This window comes from Nansenia antarctica (assembly GCF_963989245.1).
Source record: "Nansenia antarctica genome assembly, chromosome: 4".
Taxonomy (NCBI): domain Eukaryota; kingdom Metazoa; phylum Chordata; class Actinopteri; order Argentiniformes; family Microstomatidae; genus Nansenia; species Nansenia antarctica.
The window spans coordinates 47,222,394-47,235,379 of NC_137689.1; the positions used below are offsets into that span (position 1 = coordinate 47,222,394).

The 12,986-nt window shown below is 42.6% G+C and overlaps 1 protein-coding gene across 1 annotated transcript in view; it reads left to right on the forward strand.

Moving 5' to 3' along the window:
* Positions 1-509: 509 nt before the first annotated feature.
* Positions 510-12,986, forward strand: part of ptcd2 (pentatricopeptide repeat domain 2) — a gene marked incomplete at both ends in the record, with an annotated part of 38,608 nt that continues 26,131 nt past the window's right edge. The window contains 7 exons of the mRNA XM_080529384.1: positions 510-530; positions 2,782-2,860; positions 3,035-3,129; positions 3,272-3,385; positions 3,478-3,552; positions 3,639-3,752; positions 4,112-4,351. Coding sequence (XP_080385510.1) covers positions 510-530; positions 2,782-2,860; positions 3,035-3,129; positions 3,272-3,385; positions 3,478-3,552; positions 3,639-3,752; positions 4,112-4,351 — 738 coding nt within the window. The remainder of the gene's footprint in view (positions 531-2,781; positions 2,861-3,034; positions 3,130-3,271; positions 3,386-3,477; positions 3,553-3,638; positions 3,753-4,111; positions 4,352-12,986) is intronic.

The window sequence follows — 12,986 nt, forward strand, 5'->3', positions numbered from 1 at the left end:
GCACCATAGTTATCGAAACGTGAGGTCTGTGTTTACTTCCTAAAAAAAAGTATCATACCGCGTTAAATACATAGACTAGATTGTTTGCGCTCCGACCATACTCCAGCGAATCCCTGGGGGGCTGTTCAAGAGCAGAATCTTGGGAGTTGTAGGAATTGACTCAAATGGACAATTTGGAACGTCGATATACTGATCAGGGCATTAAAAGTAAAGTCTCGTTTATTTCTCATTACATTGAATGCAAGTATACAATGCAACGAAATGCCTGATGCAGGACAGCTCTACAACATCAATCAACATCAACAAAAGAATGTAACAAGGATAATATATAAAATATAAACTGTAATAAAACAGTAAATATAATATAATAAAATATACAGAATCGATTGAGAGGGAGTAAAGTGCAGGAGTGAAATTATTGTCAATGAACACAGCGTCACTGAGCACCAGTAAATGGCTCCATAAGATTTTAATTGATTCCTTTATTTGTAGGAGCAATCACTTCCAGTATGAGTGAGTGTCTGTGTACGGTAAGGAGTTTAATGTTCCGTGTGGTATGAGTTGTATATGAGATAAATCAATGGGTTTGTGATTCATGTTTCATCTTCTGTTTGGTCTTCTTCTTCCTGCAACCACAGCAGAATGCCAGGCAGCAGGAGAGGGCAGCAGAGACCCGAGATTTAAAGCAGCGCCTCTTGGGTTCCTTTGTGATGGGAGCATGAGCTGAAATGGCAGATTGACAAGAGCACCAAAGTTACACTCTATAGCCTACTGTACAACAACAGGTGCCGGACTGCCGGTGATACACATTTATCATCATAAGGATTTGGTTTGAAATGAAAAATAACACATTAATCAAATTAGTCACTGTCACAGGTTGACCAGAAGAATTGATGCCAGATGATAAGCCATGTCTAGGTTGGACAAACCCAAGAATTTAAATTTACCAGTCAGTGACATAGAATTCTTAGAGGCCTGCAAATGAAACAAATGTGTATTACATAATGACCCAATACAAATTATTACAAGGATGGAGATACAGTATGTATTGTATGAAGCACTAAGATTTCATTAGGTGTCTGATATGTGATATATACAGACAAGGGCGAAGATATGTACAGTTAAGATGTATGCAGTATGATATGTACAGAACAAGGGCAATGGATATCAATACAATATGTACAGTTAGGGTATATGTACAGCAGTGGAGGCTGGTGACTTCCAGAATTGAGGAGGCCAAATTTTTTCCGCTTGCTCGCTTCACTCGCGATGGAATGTTCCCTGTTCTTCTTATCTGTCTTTGTGCTGGACAAAGGCACACTATTTGGAGTGTAAGCTACAATCAGAAAGTTCTGATTGATGGAATTCATTGTGCAGAGCTTAGCCTATGTGCCTGCCTGAAGAAATGACATTGCTGTAAGTCTATGAGCCTGCCTGATAATTAAGTTGAGAAATGACATTTGGATGTAATATAAATGCCCAGTGAACATGTGTAAAAGGCAGGAATTTGATAATTATGTGGTTAAAAAACAATTTAGTTTAGCCTACATTTTTCATTCTTCTTCTTCTACAGCTTCAACATGTAATCATCAATTTAATCAAGTTTAGCATATACAAAAGATAAGTAACAGTTTCTTTATCAAATGTAGTTTTATTCAATATATTTAATATAAATAAATAAAAATGTTTAATGTTGTGAGGATAGTACTGGTTCCAGCTGGCTTCATCTGCTGAGAAACACAGACATGCAATGGAGTGGTATTACTACTGAGAACTAGTGGTGTAACACTGGTAGAGACATCTGATTAGTTCAACTCACCACTGGTTTAGCTGAGGGGCGGCATACTCTCTCCAGGACTCCATTTGATATGGAAGAATATTACATTGACTTGTAATAAAACGAAATCGACTACATTAAAAATAAAACTGTTCAATAAATCCTAAATGTTGTCTTACCTATTCGATGTATAAATCGCGCCAGAATCTCGCCGATTTCCGAGGTCATTTTAAGCAAAAGTATTTGGACAAATGAGCTATTATTTTCAGGGATAATAGCCATGGGTGTTCTAGACGTGTCCTGTAAAGGACAAGTTGATAGGACACTCGTAGACACTATGGAGTGTTTCTTTGACTGAAGTGACTGGCGAATTCTCAAAATGGCTTCATGTGATTGGACGAACAAAATGTCAATCATTCAGCCCTGGACTCATTTCTAATATTTATCCTGCAGAACAGCACTCATACACGCGTGTGGCGGAAAAAAGGTACTACAACGGAGGAGAGGCCTCCTGTTCCCACCCATTTTCAGTGATGGGCCAATCACATATTGCCATGAAAAAATTTGCATTACATTGACTTCTATGAGAAACCACTTTCCGACAGGAGGCCTGGACTTTTCGACAGGAGGCCTGGCCTCCTTCAATAGAAACGGATAGGGATTCTGGCCTGTAGGTGCTTTACAATTGCAATATTGGGTTTTAGCCATGGAAAATATTTATGAACAAAACGGAAATAATATTAATAAATAATATTAATATAAAACAATTTAAAATATTTTTTTGGGTAAATAAATAAAAAATAAAAAATATAATTATTGCTTTTTAAAATCTCTCTCTCTTCTCTCAAATTATTGGGGAGGCCAGGCCTCCTCCACCTCTATGGAGGAGCCTCCACTGATGTACAGTGTGCAAAACAGCAAGGTTTGAGTTCCTGAGTGGTATAGGGATGTGTGTGTATGTGTAGTAAATACACAATTACTAACCGGTCACCTTTCTTCAACAGAGCCTGAGAGGATTCTTCAGTGACTCGACCTCCTTCAGCATTGCTATAGACATGTTGTTTACGAAAGGATGCTATGCGAGTAAGTTACACCTTTTAAAAATAATCTTAAAAGAGGCACACAATTAGAATAGCTGTTTTGTCCGCGTAGCATTTAATATTATCTTATGTTACAATGACACTAAGCTCTGTCCCCCGTTCACCTTTATGACCAATGTTGCAATCTGTCATCACTTGTTCACCACGTTCATGATAGGAGCTCTGGAGGTGCTGAGAGAGATGAAGAAGAACCAAGGGATGCCATTCAACAAGGACACGTTCACATTGGCATGTGGTACCTGCTACAAACTGGTAAAACCATGTCGAATTTATCGCCTTTGGATTGTTGTCAGTCCAGCTCACACCTCCATGCACAGAAATGATTTGTCGACTTTGCAAAGATTTTCTCCCCCCTATTGAATGTTGAATTGATTCCATGTTTCCTGTTTATCAGAACACCCCTGAGTCCTATAAAATCTGTATTACACTGATGGAGGAGGGACAGACCAAAGGATACTTTATTTCCAGACATGCATTTTGTTTTGCTGTGGCTTTAGCACTTAGACAGGTTAGTAGACTCCTTTTTTATATGTTTTATGCTGTATCCACTGTCTCCCAGACACATGAGGATGATAAAATGTGTTTTCCTTATTTTCCTAGAACGATGTTGAGAAAGCGCGATCTGTGTATTCCCAGATTATGAGTATTGACAGCAGAATATGCCACAATCTGAAAGTGAGTGTCTGCAATATAACTATAAGATACATATTTCTTCTCTCACCCAGCGAGGAAGTTGCTTAATGTGTTTGTTGGTGTTTCAGGTACTCATACTGGCTATGTCAGGAGCTGTGAGAGATTCTCTCTCTCTGCTGTCCTCAGCCTTGGTGTCCAAAAGCCCTGCCTTTGTAAAGAAGCTTGAATTCTCTCAGGAGGTGGTAAGTGGTGATAACACTGAAGATAATTCACATTGAAAGCAAAAGGCCTTAAATAATTTCCTCTTTCAAGTTGAGGAAACCTATTTGCTATAATTTCATCTCTCATGGGTCCAATATAATCAGGGATGGGGTGAATAGCATTTACCCACCTTTTACAATCTGTTTCATATTTATTATTTTACGTTAGTAATTCCTACTGTTGTATACAGTGATTACCCACTTTTTTTCCTACCACTACATCCCTGAATATATTAGACTATGAAGAAGGCCACAGATTCACAGTCTTGTTATCTGGTTATCTTATGTGTATTTAAGGTCTCTCTTTGTCTTCTTCCCTCTGGCTCTTCGTGACCTCTCAGGTGGATCTGGTTCGTCTGCGGAGTCGAGACGGCCCGCTTATGGCCAACGTGGAGCAGGTGGTCTCCCAGCTGCAGCGGGCAGGTCAGGTGACCCAGCAGAAACTTTACGACATGCTGTGCCACACGCCCACGGGGAAGAGGAGGCCCGTCGGGATGCTGGAGGAAAGAAGGATCAGTCGCAGGACTCTCAGGCCTCTACAGTCCACTCTGCCCTTAGAGGGAATTTTTCCTGGCTACATAGTATACAGGTTTTTTTTACTTTTGCCTGCTCGCGGCTCTGTCAGTATTGATTGATTGATTGACTGATTGACTGAACATTTTCATTGTGTGAAGCGCATTGAGTTTCATCTTGTAAGAAATGCGCTATACAAATACAATTTGATTTGATTTGATTTGATTTAGAGTGAGATGGACTGTGGCCGTACGCCTCAAACAGGACTGAACAGAGGCACTGAGAGGTGCTCACTCTACAAGCAGACCCGGATGTTAACTGTATCAGTCAGCACCATGTACTTCTCCTCTCAGACAGAAATGCATCCCCTCATCCTGTCTGGTCTGGCTGTTGATCCCCTCATCATTAAATATACTACAGGGTGGAACAGAACAAATACTTGTATATGTGAGGAGAGAATATGTATAAACGTGTAATTATGTATAGGTCAATTGATTATAAAATCTTATAAAAGCTGGTGTTGTTTGTAGGTTTTCCTCTGCGTGGTCTCCAGTGGCCCTCTTGGCTGCACAAACGTGATCATTTATACAGTGGGGTGCAAACATTTGGGCACCCCTGGTGGAAATGTCTGTTGCAATTAATCTCCAAGTGATTGAAAGCAAACCTGAACACTAAATCCTATAAAGTTAAACATGACACCTTTCTGCAAATTGTAAAGCAATTTCTTTTTCAGTTTTTAAATGATTAAAAAGGAAAAGGGCCCTGTGCAAAAGTTTGGGAACCCTTTTGGATTATTCTTTGTTACCTTTTGAGAAGATGATTACTAAGGCCCAGACCAAGGTGATTTACTCGTTAGGGCTTCAATGAGTCAGGTGAATATAATTCCAGGGTTGAACTATATATTCTGAAATAACTGATGCCTTCTAAAGTATCCAACTGTGGTGGCTGTTGTGTCTGGTGTTAAAAACCATGGGTTTCACTAAACAGTTGTCCAATATAGATAGATATGAGTGCTCCGGTGTCTTGCTGGTAGTCTTTATTTATACAGCATATGGATGTTACGTGCCTATTACTTGCCGCTTTCATAATTTTATTTAGGGGATGATGAAGTGCGCTGGACTGTGAAACGGTCTAGCATAGGCACAGCACATCGCCATAATAGCGTTTTCTTTGTTATTTTTATTGTAAAGAAAAGTTCTATGATGCATTGAAATGACATTAAACTAAGATAATAAGATGGTTATCATAATTTTTCAAATCTTTATTAATAAGTAATTACAGAAAAAGTAAATGACATTTTCCGAGAGCGAAATCTGTTATTTGGTATTTTAAAAATGGCGGTTAGTGGTGAACTCTAAGAACATGGGATGACGATGTTGTGACGTTTTCCATTGACCAATCAACGGTCTGCAGCGTCACACGTCACACACAGCCTGGCACGAGAGTACCATTATGGCGCTTTTCCACTACCCGGCCCGGTTTATTTTCCTTTCTCCATTGCCAAGCGAGCCGGGCCGAAGCGAGCCGATCCGGGCCGTTTTAGCTACCCTTCTCGACCAGGAACTATTGGAGCGAAAGTTACTTTTTTGCCAGGCTGCGTGTGACGTGTGACGCTGCACACCGTTGATTGGTCAATGGAAATCGTCATCCCATGTTCATAGATTTCATCGCTAACCGCCATTTTTAAATACCACAACAGATTTTGCTCTCGGAAAATGTCACTTACTGTTTCTGTAATAACTTATTAATAAAGATTTGAAAAAAATATGATAACCATCGTATTATCTTAGTTTAATGTCACATAAGTTTCTGTCGCGCGAGCCTCAACTTTAACATATTTCGCATCCAGTAAATACCACTCGTCCGCTTCGGCGGTATAGATCAAACAATCATCAACAATACAACGTGAATGTGGGCAAGCAAAAGATCTCCCTAATGAGATCATTCTTCTCTGACGTCCAGGCATAACAGTGTGTGAGTGAAATGTAACATTGTCCAAAGAAGTCAACGGGGTAGGGACACTAAGAGATATACTAGTCTCTGAAACGGCGTGGCTTGAGCCTTTTTCTAATTGGCCTTGGTCTATCACGGGGTCTGCCTGGTTGGGGTGTATCACTGACAGGTCTGTGTCTCTCAATGGTACCTTGGTCTGGGCAGCCGCCCGGGTTGGTGACATCTCCGTCTGGAGCATTGTCTGGGTCGGAAGGGGAGACAACAGGGGCAACACCAGGCTTGGTAGAATCCCCAAGAGGGGTGTCCCAGTCACTGGGTCCTTCACGATCTCCATCGGCCCGCTCACCTCTGGGCTGGACAGGGTCTGGGACGAGGCCCCCGGCACCATCTGAATCATGACGTTACCGCATAGATTTTAAATTATCCCTGACCGTTTTTAAAGCACTAAATGTTATGTTATGTTATGTTAATTTTATTTATAATGTGCCCCCCATCCAACTTTTACATCGGCCCGGGGCGCAGCCCGAGTAAAGGAACAGATAAAGACAAGGACAAGGACAAGGAACACAGAAAGCAAACAGACACAGACGACTTAAACGAACATCTCAAGGGATACAATTCACAACAAATAGGGAGTAGACTTAGGGAACATCATTGACGAAGAGGTGGGATTTTAACTTGGCTTTAAAGGAGTCCAGAGTGGGGGCAGACTTGATGGCGGAAGGGAGCGCGTTCCACAGGGTCGGTGCTATCACCGCAAAGGCACGGTCACCCTTCCTCTTGAGGTTGGTGCGGGGGACCCTCAGGCTGAGTTGGGCGTCGGACCTGAGCCTGGGCCTTGAGGTGGAAGACAGGTCCAGGAGGTCCTTGATGTAGGGTGGGGCGAGACTGTTGAGAGCTTTGTAGACAAAGGTGCAGATCTTGAACTTCACTCTCTTCTTTACTGGGAGCCAGTGAAGGGAGATGAGTGCCTGACACCAGCCTGGCAGCGGCATTTTGGACTAGCTGCAGGCGGTAGATGGTCTTATCAGGAAGTCCAGCATAGAGTGAGTTGCAGTAGTCGAGCCTAGATGAAATTAGCATGAGGACGACCCTCCTCAGGTCACTGGGGGTGAGGAAGGACTTGATCTTGGCTATGATGCATAGTTGGTAGAAACATGACTTCACGACGGAGCTCACTTGTCGGTTAAGGTTGAGCTCGGAGTCAAAGATGACACCGAGGTTCTTGACATGTGGTCTGACAAGGGTGGACAGGCTTCCCATGTTGGTGCTGAGCTGAGTGATGGCGGTGGTGTTGCCGATTAGGAGGATTCCCCACTTGCTCTCATTCAGCTGTAGGAAGTTCTGGGCCATCCACTCCTCTACATCGTGGAGGCAGTCCATCCAAGTAAAGCTGGGTGTCGTCCGCATAGCAGTGGAATGAGATCTGGTAGCGTTGAGGGATTAGACAGAGGGGGAGCATGTAGAGGGAGAACAAGATGGGACCGAGGATGGAGCCCTGAGGGACCCCACAGGTGAGGTTGGCTTGTCTGGAGGAGCTGTCTGCTATGTGGACGGCGTAGGTTCTATTGCTGAGGTAAGACTTGAACCAGGACAGGGCGGTGTCGGTGATGCCAACCTCCTGCTGGAGGCGATTAAAGAGGATGGCATGGTCTATAGTGTCAAAAGCTGCGCTGAGGTCCAGGAGGACCAGGGCAGCACATTTCCTGGAGTCTGCGATGAGGAGGAGGTCGTTCCAAACCTTTAAAAGTGCCGACTCAGTGCTGTGGCCAGGTCTGAAGCCAGACTGAAACTTCTCCAGGATGTTGTTCTGTTGGAGGTAGGGCCACAGCTGGCTGAGGACAGCCTTTTCCAGGAGCTTGGCCACGACTGTACGTAAATGTGCTATACAAATAAAGTTGACTTGACTTGATCATTCTGATCCCACGTGGTTAGTCGTCTCGCTCCCTCGTGTTATCTCTAGTGAATTCTATATCCGTATTTATACTTGTTTGTTCTCAGCCGTTTTATTATTTTTACCGTTGTTTGTTTTCTCTCTCTCACCATTCAAGGAACCTTCCTCCCCTGCATCCCAGTGTCACTCCCCGCTCCTCCACCATTCCATCCCATCATCCCCGGACAGCCTTCCCAACCTCCCTCCGTTCTCACCCAACGTACCACCCTCTGGATTCTACCCCTATCATCACGGACGGACTTCACCCCCTTGCTAATCCTCCCGGACCCCTCTCCCTGGATAACCCTCTCACAGTTCTGGACTGGTCAGTACACGCACATTGAACAACAGCCTCCACATTTACATATCTACACCACATTAGTTTTTGCACGCTAGACTACACTCGCGCCCAGACACATACAGTAGCAGTCCAATACACACCTCACTTACATTTCGTCTCAGGCACCCACACACTCCCCCCACGTAGGCCCTGTTAGTGTAGGTTTATTATTTTATCTGTCTTTGTTAATAAATCCTTTATTATTGTACCCTTGTCTCTGTGTCTGTCTGTTCTGGGGTTCTGCCACATTTGACCGCTTGGTTCAGGCCTAACACTCAATGTTCTCAGCTAGTGCAGTTAGAAACGGCTCCATCACCTGTAAAAGTTTTGAACAAATTTCAATAAAACAGTTCACATAAGTAACTATTCAGATACATTCACTTACAGTATGTTATTTATACTATCATACTTACAGTGTTCTTGAACCTCTCCCAGACATCTTCTTTAAACTATGCAGGGATCTCATCCTGTGTAGAGGCTTCAGACCAGCATCTGATTGGAGCCATGCCTGCCAGTGGTCCCTGACTACACTGTTCTCCCTCAGCTGTGTCAGGGTTGTCTTCAGCACTGTGACCTGAGGTCAAACATGACAGCTAGCTGAATACCATTGAATTAACAGGAACACCAAGGACTGTGGTATTGATCTCATACCTCCTGCTCCACCTGGGAGAAGAAAAGATTCCTCTTTTGGAACACCAAAAACTGCCGGTGGATCTTCTCATGCACAACTTGCATTAGGCACAGGGCACAGGGCAGGGGGAAAGAACTGATCCTTAACAAAGGAATACAGTCCTTCAGCTGTTGGCTCATTCCGGGCTTGGAGCGAGAGGTCTGCAATGAGAGCAGGCAGAATCCGGCGCATGACATCTGTTGCTTCCTTATTGGACTCCCACCTGGTAGTGTGATATATTGATCTTTCTTGGTCAGGTGGCCGGAAATTATATATTGATGACTCAGAGAGAAGGTTGAATTGTAATCATTGTATTAGGCAGATCTGGGTTGCATTCCCATGTACAGATGTTTCCAAGGCAGCATGCTCTAATAAGTCCAAGCTTCAAGCATGGCTACGACATAGGAGATGTCGAGCTTGGCTGCGGCTGGTGCCGAGCCTGGCTGTGGCATAAAGAGATGCCAAGCAAAGTACTGATGTTTGTTACAGCTTATATACAGTTCTCAGAGAGGAAATAGCTTTTACCTCGTAACTTACAATACTGACATTAGTTCCCATACATGGCTATTCTGTGTTCATGCTGTTCTGCTCTGCTGACCACTGCAGTAAGGCTCCTATGTCCTTAGAGTTAAACTGGTCTCCACTAGCCGTGGTCTCTAAATCTGGCCCAGGTCCAATTACACAGAAACGCATGTTGACTCAGAGTGGTCAGTTTCTGTCCTGAGAGTGGCCACACTTAAAGTATGTTTAAGGTTAAATAATGAGTATTGCAATATTTGATAGGCACACAACATTTGCATATAGTTACACAGAAACGCATCATAACATAGTGTTTCCTCCCTACAAAATTAATTGAAGAGCTTAATAAATGACAAAAAAAGCAATAGTAAGTGTGTGAATAAGCACTGAATATGGCTAACCTGCAGTTTGATTTGGGGGAGTTCAAACAGACTCTGCATTTCTTTAAGCCTGCTGGTCCTGTTGCTAGGGGCCTGGTAGAACCAGAAGACTGTTCCAACAGTCCTGACATACCTGATGAGGTATGGTACACCCCTCTGCGCATGAATGCAGTCTGACACAGCTAGATTGAGACGATGTGCCACACAGTGCACGGTTATCAGGCCAGGGAATGAGTCCTGGAGTCTCTTTCCAACTCCAGTTTCTCTCCCTAAAATACAATGATTTAAAATGATCACTATGACAATCTCATGAAATACCTAAAGTAAAGGTAAAAGAAAAAGAGACAACTCACCAATCATGACTGAGGCTCCATCACTGGCGAAGGAGGCCATCTTGTTTATTGGTAGCATCTTGTCATCTCTGATGACTCTCATTATGGTGTCATACAATGTTGCAGCATCCCCAGCAGACACTTCAACCATATGCAGCACTTTGGTTTTCACTACAGTGCTTCCCACATTGTCAGGTCCCAAAAAACTATATTTAAAAATGAATAAATAATAATATTCAGTCAAAAGTCGTTTTAAAGCTGCATGAGATAACTTTTTTATAGTTAAATATTCACAGGTTTTTGCTATTAGTTTATTAATTGGCCTTAGCAAGACCCCAAAAAACACATTTCGTGACATGAGACAGCATGAAACCCTGTGAATGTATTGTTTTAGAATGTCGGGGTACTGGCTAGTACACCATCACTTCAATGCAGTGCAGTCTTTTTTTATTTACTTTTTCACAACCAGAGGTGGCGTCAAAGTAAAAAATGTGCCAAAGTGATCTCATGCTATAATCAGAATATCCATTTTATTTCATTGCAAAGTAATCTCACCTCACAACAATGACTCAGTTGCTTTGTGACAGAGATGTCAGTGGTCTCATCAACCATTAATCCCCACACTGCGGATTTTGACATCTCTGCCACCAGCTGGTCATCCAAAATCTGCCTGATGATCTCCACCATTTCATCAATAATATGGCTGCTCGTATATTTGGTGTTGCCACTGACCACGGGGTAGAAAAGTAATTAGGTTGGCCTACTTGACAGTAATTATGTGAACTTACATTCAAACCATCGAAATAAGCACAGCCCAGTCGCTTGCATAAGTATATAATGGGCTCATAGCTGGTGTGGGGGCCACTTTTGCTTGAGGCATTCGTAGATTATTATTATTATTTTTTTTTTTTAAATATTTATTTTATTTTATTAAAAAGCACACACGCACAACTGCTAAACCATGTGCATAACAAATAAACAAAACTGATCAATTAAACCTTGGTTGTATCGAACTAAAACAAAATGTGCATATTTAAAACAATTTGCAACAGTGTTACAACATAAATGAACAATTTCAATTTCAATAACTAACAAAAAAAGTACAATATACTGCAATACATAAAGAAGATGCTCCTTCTCTACTATGTGTGTGTGTGTGTGTGTGTGTGTGTGTGTGTGTGTGTGTGTGTGTGTCTCTGCACAGTCACTTTGCCCTCTGAGGTGCCACACTGGTCAGGACCCTGGCCACAGCCCCATGGTCATCCAGCTCCATCCAGATGCTCTGATGGGGACAGCAGTTCCAGCGGCTGACATCATGGGCATAGCTGGGGACCCAGGCTGTGCTGGGGGCGGAGGGAGAGAGGCTGCAGGCTGTGATGGAGGAGCATGGTGTGGTATTGCTACATGACAAAAAAAGAACATACTGGAAACATATTGTTAAAGGAAAAGGGGGCTGTGCATAGACTTCAGTTCAAAAACATGCCAGAGAGTATGTCATACCTTGAGGCAGCACTGTATCCTGCTCTGCTCTGGTAGGGGCAGGGTGCCTCACATGTAATGTAGGATCTAAGGTAATAGGATGCAAAAGAAGTGTCAATAGTTTGTTAAATATCCACAGCAAAGTACCAACATTTCCTGATGACTTTCAATCAAAATAACACACTTGGTTGAAATGTATTCCTTAGAATTAAATACTATGTTAGAGTACATGTGTGCAATACAAATAAACTGAAATGACACACTTTGTTCCTGCTGTTTTGAGCTAGGCTGTAGGCCTAAGAAGGGGCCTATACTAGGCAAGTAGCTGAGGAGGTATCGGCAGCAGGACCTTCACTGGAGCTGAAGGAGCAGGTAACATGAAACTTCACACAACTGGAAATCACTTTGACAGTAAAGAAAGATGGGACACACAGTACAGTATGTACATGCATTAACCTTGCAAAGGAGACGCAGTCACATTGGATTCATTATCCTCAGCTGGTCTCAAGAGTGTAACTGAAGCAGTCAGTTTGCTCCTCACTGTAAAAGAAAATAAAGTGTTATTCTCTCCCTCACTAATGCCTGGCTTATTCATCATGCTTGTAAATGGGTTATTTCCACATTCTGTCATTACCTATTATTGTCTGTCAAGCTGATGTGAACATTAATAAGACTCGGTATGTCTACTCTGTAAATATGTCTCATCTGATGAGAATTACTATGTATACACATGTGCTGTACAGAGTATAACTACTTGTAAATAAATAAACTGTATACATTTACACTTTAATTGTCCTATTGTTGAGATATAACATAGAGATATGTACCGGTATATTATGACTCCATGTATAACTGTGTATTGTTTAGGTGTCCACTAGAAGGCGCTGTTACGCTATCTAAATAATCATTACGTTTATAATGCTTTGCCTTGCCAAGCTCGCATGTGGAAGGGGATGTAGCTCAGTGGTAGAGCGCATGCTTTGCATGTATGAGGCCCCGGGTTCAATCCCCGGCATCTCCACAGATGTTTTCGGAATTTTGTTTTGTTTGGCACCTTCGGCATTCTAGGTGCACTGTAACGCACACTGCTTAAATCT